At 31.4% G+C, this 26,050-nt stretch overlaps 2 protein-coding genes across 2 annotated transcripts; one reads left to right on the top strand and one right to left on the bottom strand.

Annotated features, from left to right (window-relative positions):
* Positions 1–19,490: 19,490 nt before the first annotated feature.
* On the top strand, positions 19,491–21,903 carry LOC114379441 (NAC domain-containing protein 2-like). The gene is made up of 3 exons (XM_028338092.1): positions 19,491–19,798; positions 19,905–20,191; positions 20,955–21,903. The coding sequence occupies exons 1-3, from the start codon at positions 19,624–19,626 to the stop codon at positions 21,540–21,542; spliced, it is 1,050 nt and encodes a 349-aa protein (XP_028193893.1). The 5' UTR covers positions 19,491–19,623; the 3' UTR covers positions 21,543–21,903.
* A 60-nt stretch (positions 21,904–21,963) lies between these two features.
* LOC114379442 (syntaxin-71-like) lies at positions 21,964–25,843 on the bottom strand. The gene is made up of 9 exons (XM_028338093.1): positions 25,393–25,843; positions 25,165–25,290; positions 23,981–24,143; positions 23,806–23,891; positions 23,606–23,674; positions 23,453–23,497; positions 23,302–23,364; positions 23,139–23,215; positions 21,964–22,391 (listed from the first exon to the last, which is right to left on the bottom strand). Exons 1-9 carry the CDS (start codon positions 25,546–25,548, stop codon positions 22,379–22,381), a joined length of 798 nt encoding a protein of 265 aa, XP_028193894.1. The 5' UTR covers positions 25,549–25,843; the 3' UTR covers positions 21,964–22,378.
* Between the last annotated feature and the right edge of the window lie 207 nt (positions 25,844–26,050).

Raw genomic sequence — 26,050 nt, 5'->3', positions numbered from 1 at the left:
AAACCTAGCTAATGTGGTTAAGAAATAGCTCTGATTGATGTCAGCCAAAAAACCCTAGTCAATGTCAACAAAAAAATCCTAACTGACGTCAGCTAAGAAAATCTAGTTGACATCAGCCAAAACACCCTAGCTAACATCACCTAAAAAATAACCTTAACCGATATTGGCTAAAAATAACTTTGGCTAATGTTGGCTAGAAAAACCTAGCTGACGTCAACTGAAAAACCCTAACAAGTGTTTACTCAAAATTTAGTCATGACCGATGTCAGTAGAAAAAATCTAACCAACGTTGGCCAAAAACATCATTGGTCAACATCAACTGAAAAAACCTGGATGACAATGACCAAAAAAATCATTGGTCGACATTAGCAAAGATTTCCCATGAGTGACGTCAGTGAGAAAATAACCCTAACCAACATCATCTAAAACAAAATCTTAGCCGATATCGGCAAAAAATAGCTTTGGTTAACATCATACAAAAAAACTTTGACCGAAAAAACCTCGGCTAACGTCAGTGAAAAACAACTTATGTTGATATCGGTCGTAAAAACTTTAGTCACCCGTAGTTGTGAGTGATGAGCGAAAAAGAGTCGCGAGCAAGAACGTGAGTTAGAGTGAGCATCTCCGAAAAAAGAATTTCAAATTCTATATTTTTTGAGAGAATTTGAAATCCCAATATTTTAGTCAATCAAAATAATTCATAAAAATACCAGAAATTAAATCTCCTTTCAAATACTTTATCCAAACAAGCTATTTTATCATGAATAATTTTAAATTCCTTGAAAAAATGAATTCTCCTGCTAAATTGCTCCATCGAAACATAGGGTAAGGGTGCTAAACATGTGGAATTGAAGTACTTTGTCGTGAAGAAAGAAGTTAAAAAACAAAGAGTGTCAATAGAAATATATTAGCACAAACCTTATGATAGCTGACCCTTTGAATAATGGATTACCACCCAAGACATTATAGAACATGTTGAAAGTATGAACATTATTGTTATTGATGATCATTAAGTGTAATTTATCTTATGCATTTTAGTGACACTCCACTACTGGAAAAATAAAGTTTAGTGACCGAAACTATTCAGTCGCTGTTAGTGACCGAAATAGCAATCAGAGAGGCATTTGCGGTCAAAATTATAATTAGTAGCTAAGTTGCCCCAGTGACCGTATTCGCGACCGAAGGGAAACGTCACTGAATACCTTAGTCGCTACTTCAGTCGCGATGCAGACATAAATTCAAAAGTGCTTTAGTGACGGAATTAGAGACCAATTTGGACTTACCGTTAGCCACCCAATTTGTTTGGGTCACATGTTATGTCGATATCGACTGAATTTGCGACCGAGTTTATTTATTTTTCTAGAAAAATTAAGAAGTTAAATTTTTAATTTATTATAAATCATAATAAATATGAAATATTTTTAAATACTTTTATTCTTGAAAATTATTGAAATTAATGTATTAGTAATATTTTTAAATTAACAAATCAATAATTTCATTATTTTGTAAATCATAATAATTATATATTATTTTTAATTATATTTTGATGATTTCTAATAAAATTAAAAGAACAATATTTACATTATTTTATTAAGATAAATAAATCGTGGTTATCATTAGTATTTTTATTTGTGTTTTATACAAAATAATTTTTTATTTTATAAAATTATTTAAAAATTATAATAAATATATACCCCTTATATTGTAAAAATATGTCATAATCAAAATTTGTGAAATTAAGAATTTTAAAATGCTAGAAAGTTTACCAACATTTTCTTAAAAAGCGTCTGGGCTACGAAGATATTTATACTTCTTTTCACATACGGAAATATGAAATTCAAACTCATATGACAGGCTATGGTTCTAAAAGAATCATTAATAAAATTCCACATCTAGAAGCCCATTTACTCAGAAATTTAGACAAAAATGGAACTGTGATCCTCGGATCATGGGTAGAAACGGGCGATATTTTAGTGGGTAAATTAACACCTCAAATGGCAAAAGAATCCTCGTATTCCCCCGAAGATAGATTATTACGAGCTATACTTGGCATTCAGGTATCCACCTCAAAGGAAACTTGTCTAAACTTTAAAAAGTTTGAAGAAGGACTAGAACTATAGTCTTTGAAGGATGAAATACACTCATTTACATTACATCCAACTACTCATTTGAATATTTGATACAAAATATAGTATTAATATAAGTTTTTACACTACACCGAACTACTCATTTGAATGTTTGGAACAAAATATAGTATTAATATAAGTTTTAGGTGAAAATAGTTCAAAATTCAAAGTTTATTTTTTAAAATTTATTATGTTTTTAGTCTTACATAATATCATTTATAATATAATATAAAATAAAGCTTATATAAGTATACACATTCTATTTTATGTGAAAAAATAAAATTTAATCTTATATATTATATTTTAAAGATAATATATAAGAGTATAAAAATATAATAAATTTTTTAAAAAATAAACTTTGAATTTTGAACTATTTTGGCATAAAATTTATATTAATACTATATTTTGCATCAAATATTCAAATGACCACATGGTTGTAATGATTAAAGAACGTGTCATTCACTCCAAGGACCATGGTTGTAGTCTTTTCAAGCATTTTTTAAACTTCTTATTCTTTAAGAAAATATTGGTCAAATTTCTAGTGTAGTCAATGTTTAAAATTTAACACTAAACGGTAAGTCAACAGTTAAAATTAGCTTTGAGGACTAATATAGTAAATTTTGAAATATAGGAGAACTCAGATCATGAACGAAAAAAATAAGGGGACTGATTTGATTGTCAAACTCTAATCTATCCGGTTCCAAAAGAAAAAAAAAAGAAAAAAGAAGAAAAAAAGAAAAAGAGAAGGAAAAAATAAACAAGAAAACGTGCAAGAAAAAAAGAATAAAAAAAGCAAACATATGAAAAAATGGAAAAAAAAGAGAAAAAAAAATATAGAAAAGAAAAGAAAAAATGTATAAATAATAATAATAATAATAAGAAGAAGAAGAAGAAGAAGAAGAATAAGGAAAAAAACAAAAAATGAATGAGAAAAAAAAGAGATAAGAAAGAAAATAAAGAAAAAATAGAGAAAAAAAAAAGAAAAGAAAAGAAGAGAAAAGAAAGAAGAAGAAAAAAGGACGTAAAAAATGATGAAAAGAAAAAAAAAGAAAGAAAAAAAAAAGAAAAGAAGAAAAAGGAAAGAAGACATGAAAAAGAAAAACAAAAAACGTGAAAAAAAGAAAGATGCAAAAAAAATGAAAAGAAGAAGAAGAAAAACAAAACGAAAAAAAGGAAAAAAAAGAGAATAAAAAAACAAAATGAAAAAAAAAAAGAAAAGAAGAAAGAACAGTAGAAGAAAAAGAAATAAAAAAGAAACGAAGCGTGAAAAAAAGAAGCAACGTGTCACTCTTAAAAAAAAGAAAAGATAGAAAGAAACGAAAAAAAAAAAGAAGAAAAAAAGGAGTAGAGAAACTGTAATAATAATAATAATAATAATAATAATAATAATAATAATAATAATAATAATAATAATAATAATAATAATAATAATAATAATAAAGGTCTACATATCACTCTCCTTCTCTATCCTCTTCTCAGTTCTTCTTTTTTTTCACTGCTCTTCCTCTTTTATTAGGGTTTCACCTTTTGAATCCTATCTACATTTGTTGCCGTAGCATGCACTATTCCTTCCTCTCTTCTATTTTGTATCAATGGCTCTTACAGTACGTTATTTCATCTTTTTTGCTTACTCTATTTTTTCATTTCCGCACAAATCTAAGCTTTTATATATTATATTATAGTCTATTGTATTTTATAATTATTTAATATAAGTTAATGGTTTTGTCTAATTAATTAAGTGTTTTTGAATTTTGAACAATTTTAGTACAAGATGGTTTGATGTGTACGTGGATTGCAAACAGCAGAGGAACCAGTTATAGTGGCCAACACATCTCATTGGACCCCTCTCTTGGTTTGTCATTTTTGTTCATGTTTAAATTGCTGCCGTATATGTTATAATATTGATACAATAAATTACTTAATTAAATATATTTAAATTTAAGTTAAAGATAATTCATTAGATAATTTAAAATTAATCATTCTTTTCTATTTTATATTTTTTTAGGCTCACAATTAAATGTAAGTAAATTTATAATTACCTTATTTGAACTAAGCTCTGAACAATAGTTTTTGTTAATTTATAAAATTTGATTTAAAAATACTTTTTCTTTGGGTACAAAATTTTTACATAAAAGTTTATTGAATATTCACATCCCCAACCTCCGCAGTCGCGTGCAAGTAGGACGGCCTATTAGATAATTTGAACGCTTTAAAAGCCCCCTATACAGAAAATATGTCAACATAAAAAAGTGGGAGGAAGAAGAAAAAAAAATCCCTATTTATCATTTATTCAAAAGGAAGACTATTATTTTATTTTTCTCCACTAGTATAGTACTACTATAATTCATTAATTCCACAGAATAGACACGATTTTATTTTTTTAAAATAAAAAAGACTTATCCAAGCTAGCCCTTAGATCACGGGACACAGATTGATTAAGGAACATGAATGATATTAGAAAAAAGAGCATTGCATATGTAAGTTTGCACTATTTTTCCCTATTAATTAATTAAGATTTAATATAATGTGTTTTATTAATTTCGGGCAGGAGTTTTTCTTCATTGTGTTAATTATAGTGTTTCATAGAAATGATAACATTAATTTGAATAATTTTTTTCATTTGCTCGGTTCCATGCCACAATTATGCCTTACACACAATCTTAAACTTTTGTAAATGTACATTCAACAGGCCTTTCTAAAGGCTTGCAAAGCCACATGCCAGAGCAACTCACATATTTCGCCTCATCATACATGTAAAACAAACATTCTTGCTGAAGCCTACTACTTTTAGTGGTCCATGCAAGTCTAATTATACCTACATCGAGGTACTTGTAATACACAATATCCATGTTCCATCATCAACCTTACTTTATCTAAAGTTTAAAATCAATCATAGTAAATAAACATTAACTTGACTGTTTCAACTTCCATGCAAACACTATAATAGTATGTCTCTTGTGTGGTTGCATGAACACACTCCATTGAATACTACCAAATCATTTCATTTCATGATTATATTGTCTTACTTCTTGACGTTTCTTAATGGAGATTTCTTGTTGGTAGTTTGTATCAATGGAGATTCCTAAGAATCGAAAGTGGATGTATCAAAGGTTGGATGGTAATAAACATTGGACAAATGAGTTTAGAGAAGGAGTGTTTGAATTTGTACAGTTTGTTACTAGTCAGGACATGTTTCAAATGCAAGGAGAACAAACAAGGTGTCCCTGCAAGAAATGCAATGTAAAGTTTTCAAGTTTGTGGATGATGTGATGAGGGATCTTTATAAGGAAGGGTTCATGCCAATTTATTATTGGTGGACAAACCACGGTGAAAAGTTACCACAATTTCCTCCAATAGTGTTGCAAGGTTCATACTACGAAAGTGGTAGGCAAGGAAATAATTGAATCCTTATGAGAAAATGATCATGGATCATGCTAGACCATCAATTGGCCAATACATAGAACAACAAGGTGTAATTGAGACAGAATGCATGGAGGAAAATCCTAATCCTGAAGCTCAAAAGTTCTTTGATATGCTTGCAACTGCTCAAGCACCATTGTGGGAAAGATGCGAGCATCATTCAGAATTGTTAGCCTCTTTGGCCTGTCTTAGCTTGAAATATGATTATAATATGTCAGAAGGGTGTTTTAATCGTATGGTTCAACTTATGGGCGACACCATGCCAAAAAACAATACTATGGTTAGTAATTTTTATCAAGCTAAGAGGTTAGTGCAGAAATTGGGTCTCGGTTGTTTGAAAATTGATTGTTGCTCGAACGGATGCATGTTGTATTACAAAGAAAATACAGATAAGAGTATAACTAATTGCTTATTTTGTAAAAGTGATCGGTACTTGAAAGTTAATAGGAGAGGGATTGAAAAAAAAATTCATGTTAAAAAAATGTGGTACTTTCCACTCATTCCAAGACTAAAAAGATTGTACTCTTCAATGGCCACTGCATCTCACATGAGATGGTATAGTGAAAATCAGAGGGACCCGAATATCATGTGTCATCCATCTGATGGTGAAGCATGGAAGCATTTTGATAGAATGCATCCAGAATTTAGTCAGGACCCTAGGAATGTCAAATTGGGATTATGTTTAGATGGATTTAGTCCTTTTGGTCAATTTGGGAAGACTTACTCTTGTTGGCTGATTATCTTAACTCTATATAATCTTCCGCATGGCATGTGCATGAAGAGAAAATTTATGTTTTTAACTGTCTTAATTCCAGGTCCATTAGATCCAAGGCACAAGATTGATGTGTACTTGTAACCACTGATAGATGACTTATGCACCTTATGGAATGATGGCATACCAACTTTTGATGTGTCATTGAAGCAGAATTTTTTGATGAAGGCTACTTTGATGTGGACAATCAATGACTTCCCGGCTTATGGGATGTTGTCAGGTTGGACAACTACTGGCAGACTTGGTTGTCCCATATGTATGGAACGATCAAAGGCATTCACAACTTTAAATTTTCACAAGGTCTGTTATTTTGATTGTCATCGCCAATTTCTTCCGCTTAATCATGCATATAGGAGGAATAAAAAGTCATTCAAGAAGGGTCGCGTTGAGACCTCACCCCTTCCTCCACGTTTGTCTAGTCTTGACGTTTGGAATAGAGTTGCACATTTACGGCTCTGCCTTGAGTCGCAAGAAGAAAAAGATTTTCCTGGTTATGGTGTTGAACATAATTGGAAGAAACAAAGTATATTTTGGTTGTTACCATATTGGAAAACCCAGCTTTTGCATCATAACATTGATGTCACGCACACACAGAGAAATGTGTTTATGAATGTCTTTAACATTGTGATAGACATCAATGGCAAAAGTAAGGATACACACAATGCTCGAATAGATTTAACAGAAATATGTAATCGGAAGGAGCTTGAGCTAGTAGATGTTGGTCGTGGCAAGTTCTTTAAACCAAAGGCAGCTTATGCAATGACCAAATTCGAGAGACTCGCTGTTGTTAAATGGGTCAAAGAACTAAAGTTACCAGATGGCTATGCCTCCAATTTAGGTCGGTGTGTGGATCTTAACAAGGGAAAAATTAATGGAATGAAAAGTCATGATTGTCATGTTTTCATGCAACGGTTGCTTCCAATTGCATTTAACTCATTACCAAAACCTATTTGGAAACCACTTGTTGAACTTAGCCAATTTTTCAAAGAACTAACTTCAACAACTTTAAATGTTGAACAACTAAGAATTATGGAAAATAACATACCAATGTTGTTGTGTATGTTAGAACAAATATTCCCACCAAGCTTCTTTGATTCAATGGAGCATCTTTCAGTTCATTTACCTTATGAGGCAAGACTTGGTGGTCCAGTTCAATATCGTTGGATGTATCCTTTCGAGAGGTATAAAATGAGTAATCATTTATACACCATTGTATTATATACATATAGTCATTTTTAAAAATACTTATTCATATTAATTTTAGGATTTTACACTCCCTCAAAAATAAAGTCAAGAATAAAGCTAGAGTTGAGGGATCGATTTGTGAAGCGTACTTAGTGGAGGAGACATCTACCTTTGTCTCGTTTTACTATCCTGATCAAATTGCAACAAGAAGGACTAGGATGCCTCAAAATGTTGATGCGGATGAAGGTTCTTCATCTTCTCCTCCTATATCAGTTTTCAATTACCCAGGAAGAGCGAGTGGTAAATCCAAAACATATGTTTTGGACCAAGTTGATCTTCATGTTGCTCACTTGTACGCTCTTCAAAATTGTCCAGAGGTTGAGTCATATTTAAAGTAAGATGATTTTAATACTTTTATAACTCTAATTAATATTTTAATGATGTTATGTTTTTTACGTCGAGTAATTTGTTTTCTCTTTTCCAATATTTATGAGAATTTTTTGAGGGAGTTGAATCCCACTACTTCGGATGCTCAACTTAACCAAGACATTTTATCCAACTTTCCTACATGGTTCAAGCAATATATAGGTTAACACCTTATATATTATTGAAATAACATTTCTTCCATAATGACACAGTGTTATATATGGTGTTAATTGTTAAATTTTTTAGGTTCTAAATCCATAAAATAATATTCAAGATTCAATATTGGTTAATTTGGCATGGGGACCTAAGAGAAAAGTTGAATCATGGCCTATCTACATTATAAATGGATACAAATTTCAAATAGTTAGCTGGAATGAAGGCATGAATTCTTCTAATTATGATGTTCATGTACGAGGAACTGATGGCCAACTAGAATATGATTTTTAAGGAATGTTGTCTGATATTATTCAATTGGAGTATATTGGCATCCCATTGATGAAGTTAGTTCTATTCAAGTGTGATTGGTTTGATAATACTCCTTATATAGGGACACGAGTAGATAAAAAGTATGAGATTGTTGAAGTAAGACAATGAAAAAGATATACTAAAGCATATAACCCATTCATATTTGCACAACAAGCAGAACAAGTTTATTACACAACATATCCCGAGGGACATCGAGGATGGTTAGCCGTAATGAAGACAAAAGCCCACAACAGAATCACTGACAATATAGTAAGTGAAACTAAGCAAGAGGCTCCATACCAAGATGATGAGCTTGTAGGGCTTCAAGAAGTGTTGGAACTTGACCCTGATGTCATTAATGAATCTCTTACGGATGTTGATGGAGGTGGAGAAGAGATAGATGCAGATTTACTCAAACAACTAGACTTGGTTGAACCAGACGAGGATGAATGCATGTTAAGTGAGAATGACATCGAGATTGATTTTGATTATACAAATACTTCTTAGGTAATTCATACATTAAAGTTGATTGCATGTCTTATGTTCATTGTGTATATGTATGTGTGTATTTTTACATTTGTATGACTGTGGTTTGTAATAATTATTACTTTTACTCTTGTAGTGAATATGAAAAAGAAGATAAGTGACCTATTTTGGTGTAGAAAAAATGTTTATGTAAGTTTTCATTAACAACTTGGATTTATTTGTTTACTAAAGTGTATTGCTTGTGGTACTTCATTTTTTTTATTTATTTGTTCTTAAATATCATATGTGTGTGTGTGTTTAACAAAATCAAACACGCAGATGACAGACAGAGGTAGAGGTGGTGGTCGTAGAATATTTAATCGTGGTAGAAGACGTAGTCTTAGTTTGGGAGCTCCAATTACCACCAACCCTTCCACCTCATCCATTCACATATCAACCTCAGAGTCAATGATTCATGTTGTTGCACCGACTCCAAACACACTTCTTACAGCTTAAGACCAACCAAATCCTACCTTTGTAAGGGAGTGAATTCCCACTACCCCTATTAGAGATGCTTCACCTTCAGCACCAGATGATTCTCTTACACCTGAGTACCCACCAGATCCAAATTGTGAACATATTGTTGATCAGAGGCCTTTCATTCGTGCATATAAAGGAGAGTAAGTGCATTTTATTTAACTATTATTTTTTCTTAAAATGTTTTTTAAATATGGTATTGACAATGTCTTTATACATAGGTTTCAACCAACATATGGGTGTTCTAATATCATATCAAATATCATTAGGGCAAAATTTGATGAACCAGCTGCAAGTTGGTTGACGGTGTCAGTTGACCTTCGTGATAGGTTGTTTGGAGAGTTTAAGGTAACTTGATTTGTGGTTTAATTTAAAATGTATTGTTTCTTGTATCATTTATAATTTAGTTCTTGTTTCCTATTTTATTCAGAAATAGTATAGGTGGCATCCACAAGAAGAGTGAGCCATTAGAGCTATTTTTGAGACAAAAGGTTCACGCATTTTGAAAAGTGCAATGAACAAGATCAGGAATGGTCAAGATAAAGGAAAGTGGATTACGACCAATGTTCGAGCAGCCTTGGATGAACATTGAGGTTCTACAGATTTCCTAAACAAGAGCTCCATCGCCAAGGTGAATCGATCTGTTGATAGAGGAGCCTCAACATACTGTGGTGGTTCCATATCTACTGTAGCTCACTTTGAAAAGTTGGTAATTTCACTTTGTGTGTGTGTATGTGTATGTGTGTGTGTACCTCATTGATTTTCAATTCAATGTAATTAGTTAAATGTTTTATAGTTTTAACTTTTTAAATTTATGTAGTCAAAGGAGTTTCAAAGACCACCAACTTTTTGGGAGGTGATGGAGAAAACTAAGAAATTGAAGTCGGGAGAATGGGTCAATGACAAGTCACGCAAATTTGCTTTAAGTTGCTTTTTCTAATCATATCACTTTATTTGATATATAGTGGCTGATATTATAAATGAACTCTTACCTTTGGTTAATATCTCTTGAACCTATTTACACATCTTCATTTGTTTTTCTTTAGCTAGTGTTAAATGTTTGTGATTGGCTAGTATAACTTTGAAGCCTACTATAGTATATTAAAGTCAATTTTTTCATGTATTAGTGGTGATTTTCTTGAATATTAATCCTTATGTGTCTACACATTTAACAATTTTTCTTCGTACCTCACTTTATATTGAAGGAAAAATATCAACATCGTCGAAATGAAATCTTACAACATTCGACAGAGGAAGACACATCTACACAGGATTTCCCTAACACTGCTACTTCTATTAATGATGATGAAATATATTTGAATGTTGTTGGAGGTCCAAATTACAAGGGGAACGTGTACGGGCTAGGTACTTTAAGCAAAAGGTTTAGTTGCTCAAAATCAACTCCATCTACTTTTATTGCTCTTGTGGAAGACCAAATAGAGGAAATGCGTGAGACAATTAATAAATTGAATGCTGAGCTTTTGGCAAAGGCAAATAAGGAGAAGACACTTGAGGAAAAGATATTACAGCTGATGGAGAATCATGACCACCAAAGTCAGGAGATGCGACAACAGATGCAAGAACAAAATGAGCAAATTCGTCAACAAAATGAGCAAATGCAGCGCATATTACAACACTTGCATATTCAGTCTATCATGCCAACTCCTAGTCTATCGGCTACCATAGCAGATGGAACTGAGCACCATGTTAATGATGCTCAGGTTGATCGTCCTCATGACATGGGAAATGATCGTTGACTCTTGGTTATTATTTATTTTAGTTTGATTATGCCACGTTAGTTATGAATTTGAACTTATTAAACTTTTACATTGCATTTGATTAAACTTTGAGGATTTAGTGACTAACACTTTTAGCGACCGATTTGATGATTTAGCGACTGAATTTGTCAGTCGCTAAATCACAATTTGTAGTAGTGCTCTGAGCTCAATTATGATATGTTTTTTATTACCTGTTCTCTATATTTGCATGAATGTTTGTGTTAGAGTAATGTTAACAGGTTTTGTCTTGAATGAAGACATTATGTTGGACCAATTATGTATTCCTAACTAATGGTCATATTAAGGAAAAGACTAATTTGTAGTACATGGAAGAGACTATGTCGATTAGATGATGCACAACTGTCATGGCTCAAATTAATTCATATCCTTAATCATGAAATTATATATGATGTACCCAATGTATAGAACAATTTAGTCATTTTTTTAATGCACATTATGTTAGTTTAATCTATTTATTTATTTAGTCCATAATGTTTAGTAATGTCACACGAGTCAAGTGGGAGAATGTTAGAATTAATGTCTCATGTGAGAGACATGTGACTTATATAGGGACTAATAAATAAATAATTAATAATTAAGGACTAAACTGTAATTGGGTTAAATAGGAGAAGTTTCTGAAGGTAACTGCTACTTGGTGGGAATAGTGATTATAAAAGGGGGTTAATACCCACTAACGTGAAATGAGGTCCCCTTCCTGACATAAAAGTTATCTCTCATCTATAGCCATCACAACCGTAGAGAGGTAGAAAAAATAGTCTAAGGAAGTGAAATTTTGTTTCTCTCCTCTTTCAAGGAAATCAAAGTACACCGGAGAGAAGTCTTCCTGTGGAGAAAAGTATGCATTATCTATTTATTTATTGTTAGTGAGAATCATAAGTTTCAAGATCCTGTTGATTTTCTATAATTGATAATCTAGGAAACCCCTTAAGAATTTTTACACAACATGCATGCAATAATACAACTATATATATCTCATCTCTTTGCTAGTTATGATTATTGTCTAATAATGTAATAAATCATTATTAAAATTATTCATCTTGTTTGTTGGGTAATTATACAAGACGCAAATATATATATATATATATATATATATATATAACTCTCGGGCAACTAGAAGAGATATAAAAAGAAGAGAAAGAGTGTGGGAATATGAATAATTTGATATATAAAAGATAAGTAGTAAGAAAATATTCTAGAAATATGTTATAAATAAATAACTCAAAAAATACGTACTTAACATTTTGAGTGTTTGCATAATCCAAAATAAAGAAAACCAGAAATTCCATTTATATAGCTTAATTGTTAGACAACTAAAAGAAAGATAAAAAGAAAAGAGATGAAAGCTTTGGAATAAGATAATGTAATGAAGAAGGATTAAGAAAAAAAAATCGAAAAAAATGTAAAAAAAACATATATAAAAACAATAGAGAAAAAAGATTATCCATTAATATAAAATATTTTTATATTTTTATTCAATCACGATTTATATGTATGATAAATTTGTTGATGTTTATGATAATTATTTTAAAAATTATATTAATAACGAATTATGATTTTTATGATAAGTTTGTTTTATCCTGTCATGATCATTCAACCCAAAATAATATAACTCTTAAAAAAAAGTGTAACAATTTGAAGAATAATGAGAAAAACAGAAAGGTCTTTTGGATCTCCCAATCAGAATTAATAAATACGTGTGTGTCAGAAATCAGAATAAAAGTCAGTAAGATATTTTTTTAAAAGAAAACTGAAGTCAGCTAGATATAAGAAATATAGTAAGAAAAGTCACATAAATATATAATGGGTTATTCTATCAAATGTGCAACACTAGCCATGCAACTAGTTATTTATAATTAGAAAATGGCCCAACAAATTAGATCCAACTCATTTTGAATAGCAAAAGTAAATTATGCTGGTTATATTAATATGTAAATTTGTTAAATACCAAAATAAATATGTAAATTTGTTTGCAAAAAATTACTATATTACTTATAAATGATTATTGATTAAATTCTCGTATTTAAATTGATAACGGCTAAATGTTTTAAGAGAAAAAATCATATTAATAACGAATTTTTATGGTAAGTTTGTTTTATCCTGATCATTAAACTTAAAAAATATAACTCTTAAAAAAATGGTAACAATTTGAAGAATAAAGAGAAAAACAGAAAAGGTCTTTTGGATCTCCGAATCAAATGTGTTTGCTTTCTCAATTTGTTTCAATTTTTATTAAGTTGTTGGATTTTTTTATCACGACTTTTACACGCATTGGGTTTTAAGTACTTGGGATGAAAATAAATTCTAGGTTATACATTTATATATAAATTATCAAGATTTAACATTGATCATTTATATATAAAAAACGTCGCATATAAACATAATACAAATAAAATGATCATATATACATATAGCACAAACACACAACTTTAATAAAATAATTTAATATCATTGTGGCTTAGAATGAACAGAAATCAATAGCCGGAGCCTTGAATAATTTTCGGAAGGATACAAATTTGAACACAAATATTATTTCTAATTTATTTTATCCAGCAAAAAGAGAGACTTCTATAAAAATATGATAACGGAGATAAAGTTTAATTTATGACGTCACTAAAGACCAAGGCAGAAAATTTCTAAAAGGTTACACTTACAGAAGCTAAATAAGTAAAGAACTACACTTTTTTGTTTACATTATTTGATTCATATCAATACTTATTTTACATAAATGTACATTGGGCCTCTTACTTATTGATGGAGAAAGCTAACGAATTTGTCCTCTTATCCTACTCAAAATAACCATCCTTGCCTCTTAAAAAAGAAATGATTAAGATTTAGAATGCAACCATAATTTTACAATTTAATTAGGCAAAGTAAAGAAGACTGATATTGCATGTGATTTAGTTGCCAATGAGTAGGGGTCACAAAGACATGGGTCCCGAGAAAAATATAAAAGGAGCTGGTAAAAAGTTAGGACTCTTTTTCCTTTGGCCATATATGATAAATAATGAGTTCGGAAAAAAGTAATGAAAATTGTAAAAAGAGATTCGGTTACAATTTTGTTTAATTATGAGTTTTGTTTTGACATAAAGCTCAAACTAGATGCTTTTCAAATTAAAATTGCTTAAAGAACATAAATAACTTAATGTTTGATAATTATTAACGTGTTTTCAATTAACAAAGTCAGGTATGGATTAACAAATCTTCTAACTGAATACTACCTCAAATCTAATGATGAAGAATTCCTTAGCCATAAACAACTCTCTACCCTGAACCCAACACTTAGATTGGGTATAGCGCAAAATAAGCACATTTCATCCTACCTTAGAAGGAACGTTCCAATCTACAAGATATAAAACATCATTACTAAACATCGTTATAATTCTCAGAGTTCAAATTGGACGGGTTTTCTTTGAAGTTATTGAGAGTGTGTTAAGGCAAAGAGACGAATAAGACTAAAACGAAAAGAGAAAGAGAGAAAGGATCTTGCATGCAGCCATGAAAAGTACTTAGAGGACTACTAGACTCCATGCATGTTGGAGAAGCATACAAAACCAAACTCCTTACTCTCACATAACTTCTTGCCACATGAACTAAACAAATTTCATAGTTATTTGTTAGTAACTCCGTTATTAATGTTCTTTCCATGAAACTTTGATGGCGATGTAACTAATAAAGAACTACAAGAATGTTTCTAAACTGTCGCTTGAAATTTTCTCAAGTCATGAATTGTTTTCCTTTGATCTGAACCTTTCCAACTTGAGAATCATCATTTTATGAACACCAATTGATATCAAGAAAGAAACAAATAAGAAGAAAATTAAATGTGTATGAATTACATTAAGTGTGTACATAATATATATGAATACAACAATTGGAAAGGATTTGTGAAACTTAGTTCCCAAGATAAAAATTAGTTCAAAGTCAAATATTATATCAAAATCAGATAAGATAACTTCCTAAGATATACAAAAACTATAGTACATAGAATGTAACCAATACGTATTTTATTTTCTCCTTTATCTCTTTCTTGGTATCATGGTGTTCAAAAAATATGGATACAACAGAGGTCAATTGGGAAGGATTTGTGAAACTAACTTCCTAAGATAAGAATTAATTTAAATTCAAATATCACATCAGATAACTTCCAAAGATATATATAAAAAAAACTAGTGCAAATACAGATTTGATTAGATACTAAAATTCGTAATTGCTCTCTCAGTTTAGCTTTTTTCCTAATTAATTTGTACACCTTCATTCAAACAAATTTGGAACCAAATAGCATAACTCTTGAAAATAAATTTAACCTCATAAGATTAGTTGAGTATTAACTATGTGAGCAAAGATAGAGAATTAAAAAATAAATAAAAGATAGAAGTAATATATAAATAAATATAAGTCAACGATTGATTAACAGAATCATTGTTCGTACAGCTGAAAAAAAGTTGTATAGTATTTTCTTACTTAAATGTACAAACATATATAGGGACAAAAATATATATCTTCAGCGAGAAAAATTGAATGTAAGAATTATAAATCTAATCATATAACATTATACATAGATTATTCAAATTAAAAGTTAATTAGTAATTAAATAATTAATAACAAAAAATAGTATGTATTTGCTTTTTATTTTTTACTATTTAAATATGATATAATATTATTATATATTTCTTATTTTCATTTCTTACGGGAGTTTCCATTTGATACTTTATATACATATGGAATATGAGATGGCCTTTTTTACAAGAGAGTGACAAAAATAAACATAAAATATTAGATCTTATCTAAGATTAATAAAACACAAAAGTCATAAGTCATCTAATATGAATTTTTTAAATAGTCACGTGACAAAATATTAATTATCTAATATGATTCAAATTTATTTTTTTTACTATTGTTAAAAATGATCCTCTCAAAAGTTGAGTTAGCATAATAATAATCAACTTTTCCCTTTAGTATATCTTTGATTTTCTGATATATCTATTAGTTATGCAACAGCCACCTAATCTACTCAATAAAAAGAATGTTATCGTGGGACTTCTTTTTTTTTTTAATTGAAATGTGTTTTTTTTTCTTATGATAGGAGTTACCACCCCGATATGTTTCATCACTCACCGACATTAAATTTAATGAAATCGTGACATGAGATCTTATCATTAAACATATAATTTAGTGTGAGGTTTATTGATGTTAAATTAAGTGAAAATGAGACACATGATCTAATCATTAAATTGCTATTAATGAAATATATTAAGGTAACACCTACAAAAAAGAAACACAAGATGTCATTTGGTATGACACCTTTTATATCTTATGTGACAAAAATCATCCATAATAAAAGTAAATAATTTTGTAAAATATTCAGTTTGATAATTAATTTTATGAAATAACTGATTTTGATAATAAAAAAAAGTCTTACCATGGTAATACCAAAACCAAGATATGTGACATTGTTGAGGTTGATAACACTCACAATCACATAACAGAGGAAAAAGAATCACAAATTAGTAAATATCTGTAACTAATTAATTGATAATTTATAATTTCAAGAACCTTTATTGTTTAGTAAATATCCTTAATTAATTTGACCGATTCTTATTGTTTTAGGAACTAAATTGGCAATTTCCTCATTACTACTATTACTTAAGTAAAACTATAACAGATGAGATATGGTTAAATTTGCTTCTCTTTCTTTTTAACTTGTCGCTTATTTAACTACAAATCATATAGTTATAGTTTGGTTGTTTTTGAATAGAGAAAAACTGAGATCAAATTTTCAAATTAAAATTTTGTGAGTCTTATATCTTTATTATACACTACTTTAATTCAAATATTTTTTTTATCAATTATCTTATCTTCTTTTTCATTACACACAACCAAACCATAACTTAAGGATTTTACAGACATGTTTAAGTTATATAATATTTTTAAAATCGTTTTTGTGTTTTATAAATCAATTAGCTCACAAGCATAATGCTTATGCCATTAGAGTAGATACTTTTTATTATTTAAATTAAGCTTATCAAACATCATGTGAAGTTGGACGACCTCACTGCACAGTAAAATGCTTGGCTACTAGTTAAATAACTTAGAGATGGACGCATGAAAACACCCTCCTAGGATTCGAGGTCTTAATGGGCAAAAGATGACAAACAAAATCGATTGGAACTAAGTTTTTTCTGTCAACGTGAACCTGTGTTTTGATTATTTACGACTTATGCCAGGTAAGTTCCAAATCAAAAGCTGCTTTCGCTGGTCACGACCAAATTGACAACCTGGGTTTCATCGGTTTGTTTGCGACCAAAATGATAGTTCAAATTATGTTTGAATTAAGGTGATCTTTTCCTCTGTTGCTTTTGATTAACACTATTTTTATTAGTAAGATGCCGGTTACGACATTTTTCATTCTTTGCTACCATTTGAATAATGAAAAATAATTTAAAAAACTCATGTATTCATGTAAGGCGTGGTGTAGTCCCCACGTAACTTGGTTTATAAGTAGTTCACTGTTTGGAAACTCTACAGTGTTATTTCATCCGGAAAGGAGGGAAAAAAGGACAAGAAATGAGGACAAAGCTAATATTCAAATGAGGAAGTTTCAAGGCATTAGAACACTTATCATTTCAAGAACCAGAAGAAGCTTTATTATGTCTTTGTAATAAGACAACTCGAGAAGTTCTACGGGGACAGAAGCTTAGCGCAGAAACCTATGCCATCAGACTCACTAAGCTCTCAAGAGCATCTTTAATTCTTGTGAGACTATACTGTTAAATAGGAAAAAAAAATGGATAAAGGCTAATTAGTATTGGAAAAGATCTTCTTGATAAATTAAAAATGATTTTTTTCTCTTATAATTATTATATTTAATATTATTAGTGAATCATAATTTTCAATAAATACTTTGTATTTATTGATTCTTTAATCACATTGACAAGTCTAGAAAAGAATTAAAATTACTTTAAAAAATATAATGTCTAATGTATTAAAATATTAAATATTTTAATTTTCAACAAGTATCATAATGATATTCATAATAGTTTTTTAAGAAAAATTAGTAATTTCCATTTGTTATTTTAGGAATAATTACCCGAAACTATTATGAAATTAATGGTAATTAGATCTAAATTTTAATATTATAACTTGTGTATTGTATATTATAAATATTTATTTTTGAATAACAAAATATTTTAATATATAAATTATATTATAATTAAAATTTATATTATTGTTTACAGAAATTTTGTTTTAGATCTATAATGAATACTTTAAATTTTAATATAAAATTATTTTTAATTATTGATATTTTTTAAATCATTGAAATTCAGTTTAGAATAAAAATAAAAGAAATATAATTTGAGATATTTAAGAGAATTTTTTCTTCTTAATTACAAGAATAATGTGTGTAATACATCTGGAAAGGAGAACAGAAAATATTGAAAGCATATAATTATTTTTTTTTAAAAAAGAATGAGTTTTACTCTCCTAATAAAATAGTAGTATTGAATTTGATTGCCATGGTATATATTTTTAGGGAGGATCAAGAATTTTAAATGTGATTAATTTCTGTTCAAAGGATTGAAATTGAAACTTGTGAAAATATTTTGGAATCTTACCAATAAAAACCAAAGACCCAAATTATGGTAATTAAAAAATTATGATAAAAGAGAAAAAAATAATTTCAAAGACTTGTTTAGTCAAAGGAAAACTGAAAAGATGGGAAAAATAAAGGAATCCAAATTTAACTACTACGTAGTTGATTTGCCAAAAAAAAAAAAAACCATCCGAAAACTACTGATTTTGAAAGACCCTATTGGATGATTATTAGGTATGAATGATTAATAGAGAATTAGAGAGTCGGTGTCAGAGGCTATATAAATTGCTGGTCTGCATTGTGTAATCCAATCAAACAAGTAACTTATCTTCACCTGTGAATCTGCTTCATTTTGGATACATTTTTCTTTTTTGCACAAGAGTACTACTATCTACAATACCATTGCGAAAGTGACACTAACTTATTATGTCACAATATCAATTTTAAATCTCAATTTTAATTTTCTGCAAAGCTCAATTTATAGCAGAACTACTATGCATTGTGCTGATGAGGTGTTAAGCAGATAATATATTACCTCTCTCATGCGCAAGTTGCTATCTAGTACGTAGGTGAAGGTCAATTTCATTGAGTAAAGCCAAATTGATGGGTTTCTCTGTCTTCTTCTCTCAAACTTTACATGCAACTAATTGGTTCCTGTGTCTAATATCTTCTCCACAATGTTAGCAATATCTGCATGGGACTAGAGAAATATTATATATATAATGCGGATAAGTAGATGACACTTTACTCTCTTATTTCAAGGGAGCCAAATTGGTATTATCGCACTTATTGATTCCCTTGGTCTCTCCTTTTGTCAAGAACAAAGTATTTTCTTTGATGGAGGGAGATCAACATGGCTCTAATTACTCTTTTCCACCTGGCTTTAGATTCCACCCTTCCGATGAAGAACTCATAGTTCATTACTTGGAAAACAAAGTCAGTTCACGTCCACTTCCAGCTTGCATTATTGCTGAAATTGATCTCTATAAGTATAACCCGTGGGAGCTACCGAGTTTGTCCTTTGCCATGCACTCGTTGTGTTTACTAAGTCTTGTTTGAGTTTATACAGTTGAGAAAAATGAATCTTTTTTTATGTTGTTGTTGTTGTGAATGTGCAGATAAGTCCTTGTTTGGAGAGGAAGAATGGTATTTCTTTAGCCCGAGAGACAGGAAGTACCCGAATGGATTGAGGCCAAACAGGGCTGCAGCCTCAGGATACTGGAAGGCAACTGGAACTGACAAGCCAATTCTTTCTTCTTGCGGATCGAGGCGCATAGGTGTGAAGAAAGCTCTGGTGTTTTATTCAGGTCGACCTCCTAAGGGTGCTAAGACAGATTGGATCATGAATGAGTATAGGTTGGTTGACACAACCATCAAATCCTCAAGGCTAAAAGGCTCCATGAGAGTAAGTGTTCTTGTAAATAAACATTATGGTTCCTTGGGGGAGAAAATAACTAGTTTAACATAACAGGATATTTATAGTCATTCCGTTTTGTTTCATAGTTCTTAAGAGCAGCTTTAAACCACCTCATCAAATACATGATTACTAGGAACTTAAAATCTATTGAATAAAGAAATGCAGCATATAACAGTTTAAATAAAACAAATATCTGCACAAATTTTTCCACCGAGTTCAATACTTGATGGTCCTGCTAAGGGTCGGATTGGTGCCCCTATTAAAAGGGAGAAAAAAGAATTCATGATTAAAAATCTCACTCCCAATTTTAATGATATATCAAACTTAAACAGTTTTTTTAAAATAAAAAATTTTAACATAAAAAATTAACTTCAACTTCATGGATAGAATTTTGGTATTTCTCCCTTCACCATTCTACTAAAAACTCATGACAAAGCCAATTGAACAGCGTAGTAAAGTATAATATAGATTCCATTGATGAACAGCATGGACCGGGCAACTTCTCTAAGGTATGAATTTAGAATTCAGTTTTGTTCACGTAAATTAGATTTATGGTTACTAAAATTCTATATATTAATGTGAGACACACCAATCATTTTATACCAAGAAAAGATAATATAGGATTTTGTTTGTACTAGGCAACGTGCTACGTCTATTCACACTATTTTCATATGTGCTTCTGAATATGTGATCCCCTAGTTCATAATACATGAACTCGATGCAATAATAAGGATACCTCTTGCTGTCACAGTTGGATGACTGGGTACTATGCCGGGTTCGATATAAAGGCTACTCTCAGAAGAATTCATGTGAAAATCAAGAGAGTCCTAGTGAACTAAACTTGTCAGCAAAACTACTGAGGAGTGAAGAAAACCCAACAAAAATGAACTGTCGGGCTGACATGATCCCTGATTATCAATATAAAGACTATCAAATCATAGCCTCTATTCTTGTTGGTGGACCTATTCCTCCCATTGAAAGCATGCCAAATCTGAGCTTTAAGGGTTGCAAAGGCAACAATGTAGTTTCAGATTATGAAGATGGTTTCACTAAAGGGAATTCTCAAACGACAATTCCTTCATTGGAAAGTTACTTCAACCCACTGACAAGAAAATCCAATGAAGATGAACAGTATGGAAATCTCATTTCTTTCAACAGGAAGTTCAACACTGATAACAGAATGGACGGATCTACTAGCAAAGTGTTGAACAGTAGAGAATTGAATTGCTACAACCAAAACCATTCTCAAGATGACATTTTCAATGGGAACCCACCAGATCCTACCATCAATTTTCAAGAGCTAAACGAATTAGACTTTTCAGGAAGGTACCATCAGTGATGAAGGTATTTATTATAAGACAGTCAACGTCCCTTTACTTCACAGGTAGATTTTCATGGATTATACAACTTAAGACGTAGGAGAAACCTGAAGGATAATGGGCCCTATTCCGGCGAATTATTGCTGTATTTCTTTATGCATAGTCAACATGGGGCAATAGCTACATATAGAAGTTTCCATGCATTCATGAAATTCCTTGTAAACAATGCCCCGGCCAACTAGCTTCTTGAGCGTGCCCTGTGTCAGTTCAACTAGAACTTTATCCTACCTAGTAATTATAACGTGTAGATACAATTTGTATTCTGTATTTCTGCAACTTACAGGAGTTACGTGTTATTTGAAAGTCATATTGAAGTACTAAGCCAAACACTTCAGCGATGAATCAGCATAAATCATCATGAACTTCAAGTAAATGCATATATATGTGGACATCAAAACTTTTACGTTGCACTTTGCACCGTGTGTTTCAGCCATTGTTTTAACATTAACGGTAGATTGAGCTAATACTTAATAATGAAAAGTTGTTTTTGAGAGGTTATGGGAGAATGGAGTTAAAAGACAGACGTGCCCCAAACATCAATCTTCTAACTAGTATACAGAGACTTTCAGTCAAAGAGAAATAGTAGGCAAGATTTATAGAAAAGACATATCAAAGTGGCCATTAATACATCAAAGGATTACAAAGCACATTGGTATAATATATGTTGCCATTATCCAGCAGCTGAACCATGATGTAATATTGGAAAATTACACTGAAAGCCCTCAGATAGCGCAAGGATGTAATACCATATTACAAACGGACACCAGTACATCAAGGGAAAGAATTCAATATCAAGTCACCTCAGAGCACTGAAATAAAGAGAAGATGTTGTGTTAACCAGGAGAAGAAAGAAAGAGGGCAGAATTAGCATAAAATAAATAAATATCAACACTCATGGCATGTTTTGTTATGATGAATAAAATAGTAGCTGATATTTAATGTATCAGAGATGTCATCTTCACAACCAATGAATACCAATCATACAATTAAAGCAGAAAAAGACCATGCTTGCAGACACAAGTAATATGGCTTATTCCTGTTAATTGGCTTTAAAACAACTAAATAAAGTACATCCAATGTCCCACCATCATAATAACATGATCAATTATACGCATGTAACAGAATTTATCATACAACTCAGCAAATTGAAGTAGCAAAGGCTTTCCTATATAATAGTGCAAAGCACATGATGATAATGAGACTAGTATTACTGCTGCAATCAATGTCAAAGCACTTCACAATTCATTCAAATATAGGGTGCCACGAAACACAAAGGGCACAAAAACGGGTATCTAGGCCAGTACATGTTACAAAATCTAGATAGATGACCTCACTTAGTAGTGTGCCAAAAAGCAGTCACGATAAGTAGTCTTGTAAAGTACACAAATGAGCAGTGGTATTTCATGTAAGAAATCAAGCAGCTGTTTGCAGAGTTCAATAGTAAAAGCAAATTAATAACAGAGAAAGTAAATTTTGGACAACATAAGCAAATGTTTTTGTCACCGACAATGTTTCAATTAGAAGGCTCGGAATTAGGGATATGACAATGAACTTACTTGTATAAATACAAAACGATTCCAAGAAGAACACAGAGCAGAACGATGTCGATGCAGAAATTTCGACTAGACCTTATCTGTAGAGGAAACAAAAATTGAAATTCAATGTAAACTTGCAAATTTCCGCAGAAAGGAGGACAGTGCAATTAATCACGTCAATTACCTCGGTGAGAGTTTTCTTCAGCCTTACGTTAGTGTTTCTCACATCAGCTGCTGCCCTATCCACCTGTATAATCAGGTCACGCATGGTATTATTTTGTGAAAACTATCTATCTGAACATAGAAAAGCAAGACTGAATAAATAACTATTTTACCTTTCTGTCAATTTCATCCATTAAAGGAACTTGCCGATCAATTTCCTGAGCATAGTTGGGGGGAAGGGAAATATGAGAAAATGATTATTCTCTTGAAATCCAACATGTTTCAACAAAACTCCTAAACCGAGCTAGATGCACAACACAACAAACCTCATTCATATCCTGTGCCAGATCCTTCAAGGTTTCCAGTCCCTCTGATATGATATCAAGTCCTTCATCCTGTACAAATAAAAATTTAAATCATCTTAAGACTGTAGATCAGCCAGTGGCAAAATACCATAAAATGATTATAAACCTAATTTAGAAATTAACAGACAAGGTAATTGAAATACTCAAGAAATCTTGCTTACCTGTTTCGTCCTGCGCATCTCATACTCTTGTCGGAACTGACTGGATTCTTCACTTTGCTGGAAATAATCACTGTCAAGATGCCCCTCTGAGGTTGGGAACGAAAGAGACAATCAGTATTGAAACTTAATTCAAATGCTGCTATTAAATGCATTTAGTATAAGCAACGCCGATGACCTGATGAATCAAACTTGATATGCGGCTGAGATGAGGTAGCAGTCCATCCTGCAGTTTGAACAGCAGCACCAGAAATACCATCTGGTATTGCTTGGATTCTCTCTGGCAATGCCAGAACAAGATCCTGACGTATGGCCATATCCTCTTTTGTGAGACCTTTAACCTGTTATTGATAGTATTAGATTTTGAAACGCAACCAAAACCTTTCTTCCATTATTGCTAATCGAAGATAGCATAGACCCCAAGAAACAAAGCAAACTGAAGCATACTAAAACCTTCCCTCTTTTGAAAATATATTTAAATAGCATTGGTTTTTATTTAAATATACTAAAGCATAGCCTTGTTTGTTTTTATTTTTATCCATTGATTTCTTGCTGAAACATACACCAGTAGAAGGTGGGCCATTGGGCACATTTGAAAGGTTTCTGAAACACAATATCTAGTTTTAGCCAACCCTCTACAAGTGACAAAGGGACTCTAGTGAAAACAAACCATCAAAAGAATGGAACATGTTTTTAAAGCAGGTTAAATGAAATGAAACCAGCAGACAAATTATTCAAGTCCATGATCACAGTCATCTCTTGTGTGAAAAGTCATTCCTTCTAATGACATAAAAAACATAAAAATTCATTATGGTTTAAACAATGATCACTTAGAATTGGTTTTCTTTCTGTTGTACATGCCTCGTATTTTATGGGCAAGACAAAGTAAGAGTGCAGTATAAGGGTACCTGTTGTTGGGTTAGGAAGTGGGTTGGGTATGGGGGCAAAGCCTCCGCACACATTAAAATAATATACGCGGTTTAAGATAATGTAGGGGTATACTACAATATAATTCATTGTTTATAAAAAAGAAAAAGAGATAGTCATTCCGAGGACACATTTGTCGAACTTCCTTAAATCTCTTGTTCTAGTGTAAGAACTCTCTTGATAGAACAATGATATGTGGACATTCCATTATTATAAAGTCAATGTGTCACTCATCATATTCCTTATTATATTTAAACGTCTCTTTTTTCTCTCAAGATGTGCAGTGTTCATGCATTTTTTTTTTTTGTATAGGAAGACAATCAGTGATTGTCTTAGTGTACGCGAAAGAAAGATTAATAAAGGTGTTCTTAATAGGATGAAAAAGTGAAGAAACAGAGCAGTGAAACGTTAGAGTTGTGAAACAAAAAGGTTCACCTTCTTATGGACCAATTTGCGGAGTTTAGGAAGCTCGTCCATGAGTCTACCTTTGGTTCGACGAACCTCCGCATTCAAAGCCGCAGCAGATGCCCTGTTCTTCTCCGTGGAAGCAACCTCGGATTTCTGCATTGAAGTAAACAACAACACATCAACGTCATTTTCAACAACAAAAGCAATGGAGACAGAGCAAAATTAATGAATTAATTAAGGAGAAGAGAATGGAACATTGAGAGCGGATTGTATGCTGGATTCGACAGCAGCGTAGAGGCGAGCGAAGAGGTCGTCGCCATAGGCGTTGAGCTCGCGCTGCTTATCGATGTCGTATTTGTCATATTTTTTACATATGTCATCCACGCGGAAGAGAATGTCGATGACGGACATTGTTGTTAAGGTTTCTCCTCAGGTTGTTGTTTTGAGAGGGAAACGCTGAGAAATAAGGAGTGGTGAATGGTGATAGACAGAACAGATCGAAGTGAGTGCGGCGAGAGAAAGTTAAGGTGGGTTGGGTTCTTGTGTGTGGTTGTGTTTGTGGCACAGTTGGTTACTCTGCACTGTTCCATCTCAAACACAAATGAGGCGTTCAGCGCATTAAACGCTACGCGAACCTATTTCCAGATAATAGCGTGGCAATGCCAATGCATATCTATTCACTTCCTTTCTCGCCGTAGGGGTGAAGGTGACAACTTTGCCTTTCCTTTCTTTCTTTCAAAACTTCACTTCCTTTCTGTTTCAAATATATTATAACTAACCAATGCCTCCAATCCTAGTATTTGGTATGATTACCTTTAATTTTACCTCATTTTCAATAAGTCTATGTTAATAATATACTTTTACTATTAAATAAAATTTGTGTAATTCCCCCCCAAAAATTATGTAAATCTCA

This window comes from Glycine soja, chromosome 12 (assembly GCF_004193775.1).
Source record: "Glycine soja cultivar W05 chromosome 12, ASM419377v2, whole genome shotgun sequence".
In the NCBI taxonomy this organism is placed as follows: Eukaryota; Viridiplantae; Streptophyta; class Magnoliopsida; order Fabales; family Fabaceae; genus Glycine; species Glycine soja.
This window is presented reverse-complemented; position numbering and strand designations above follow the sequence as displayed.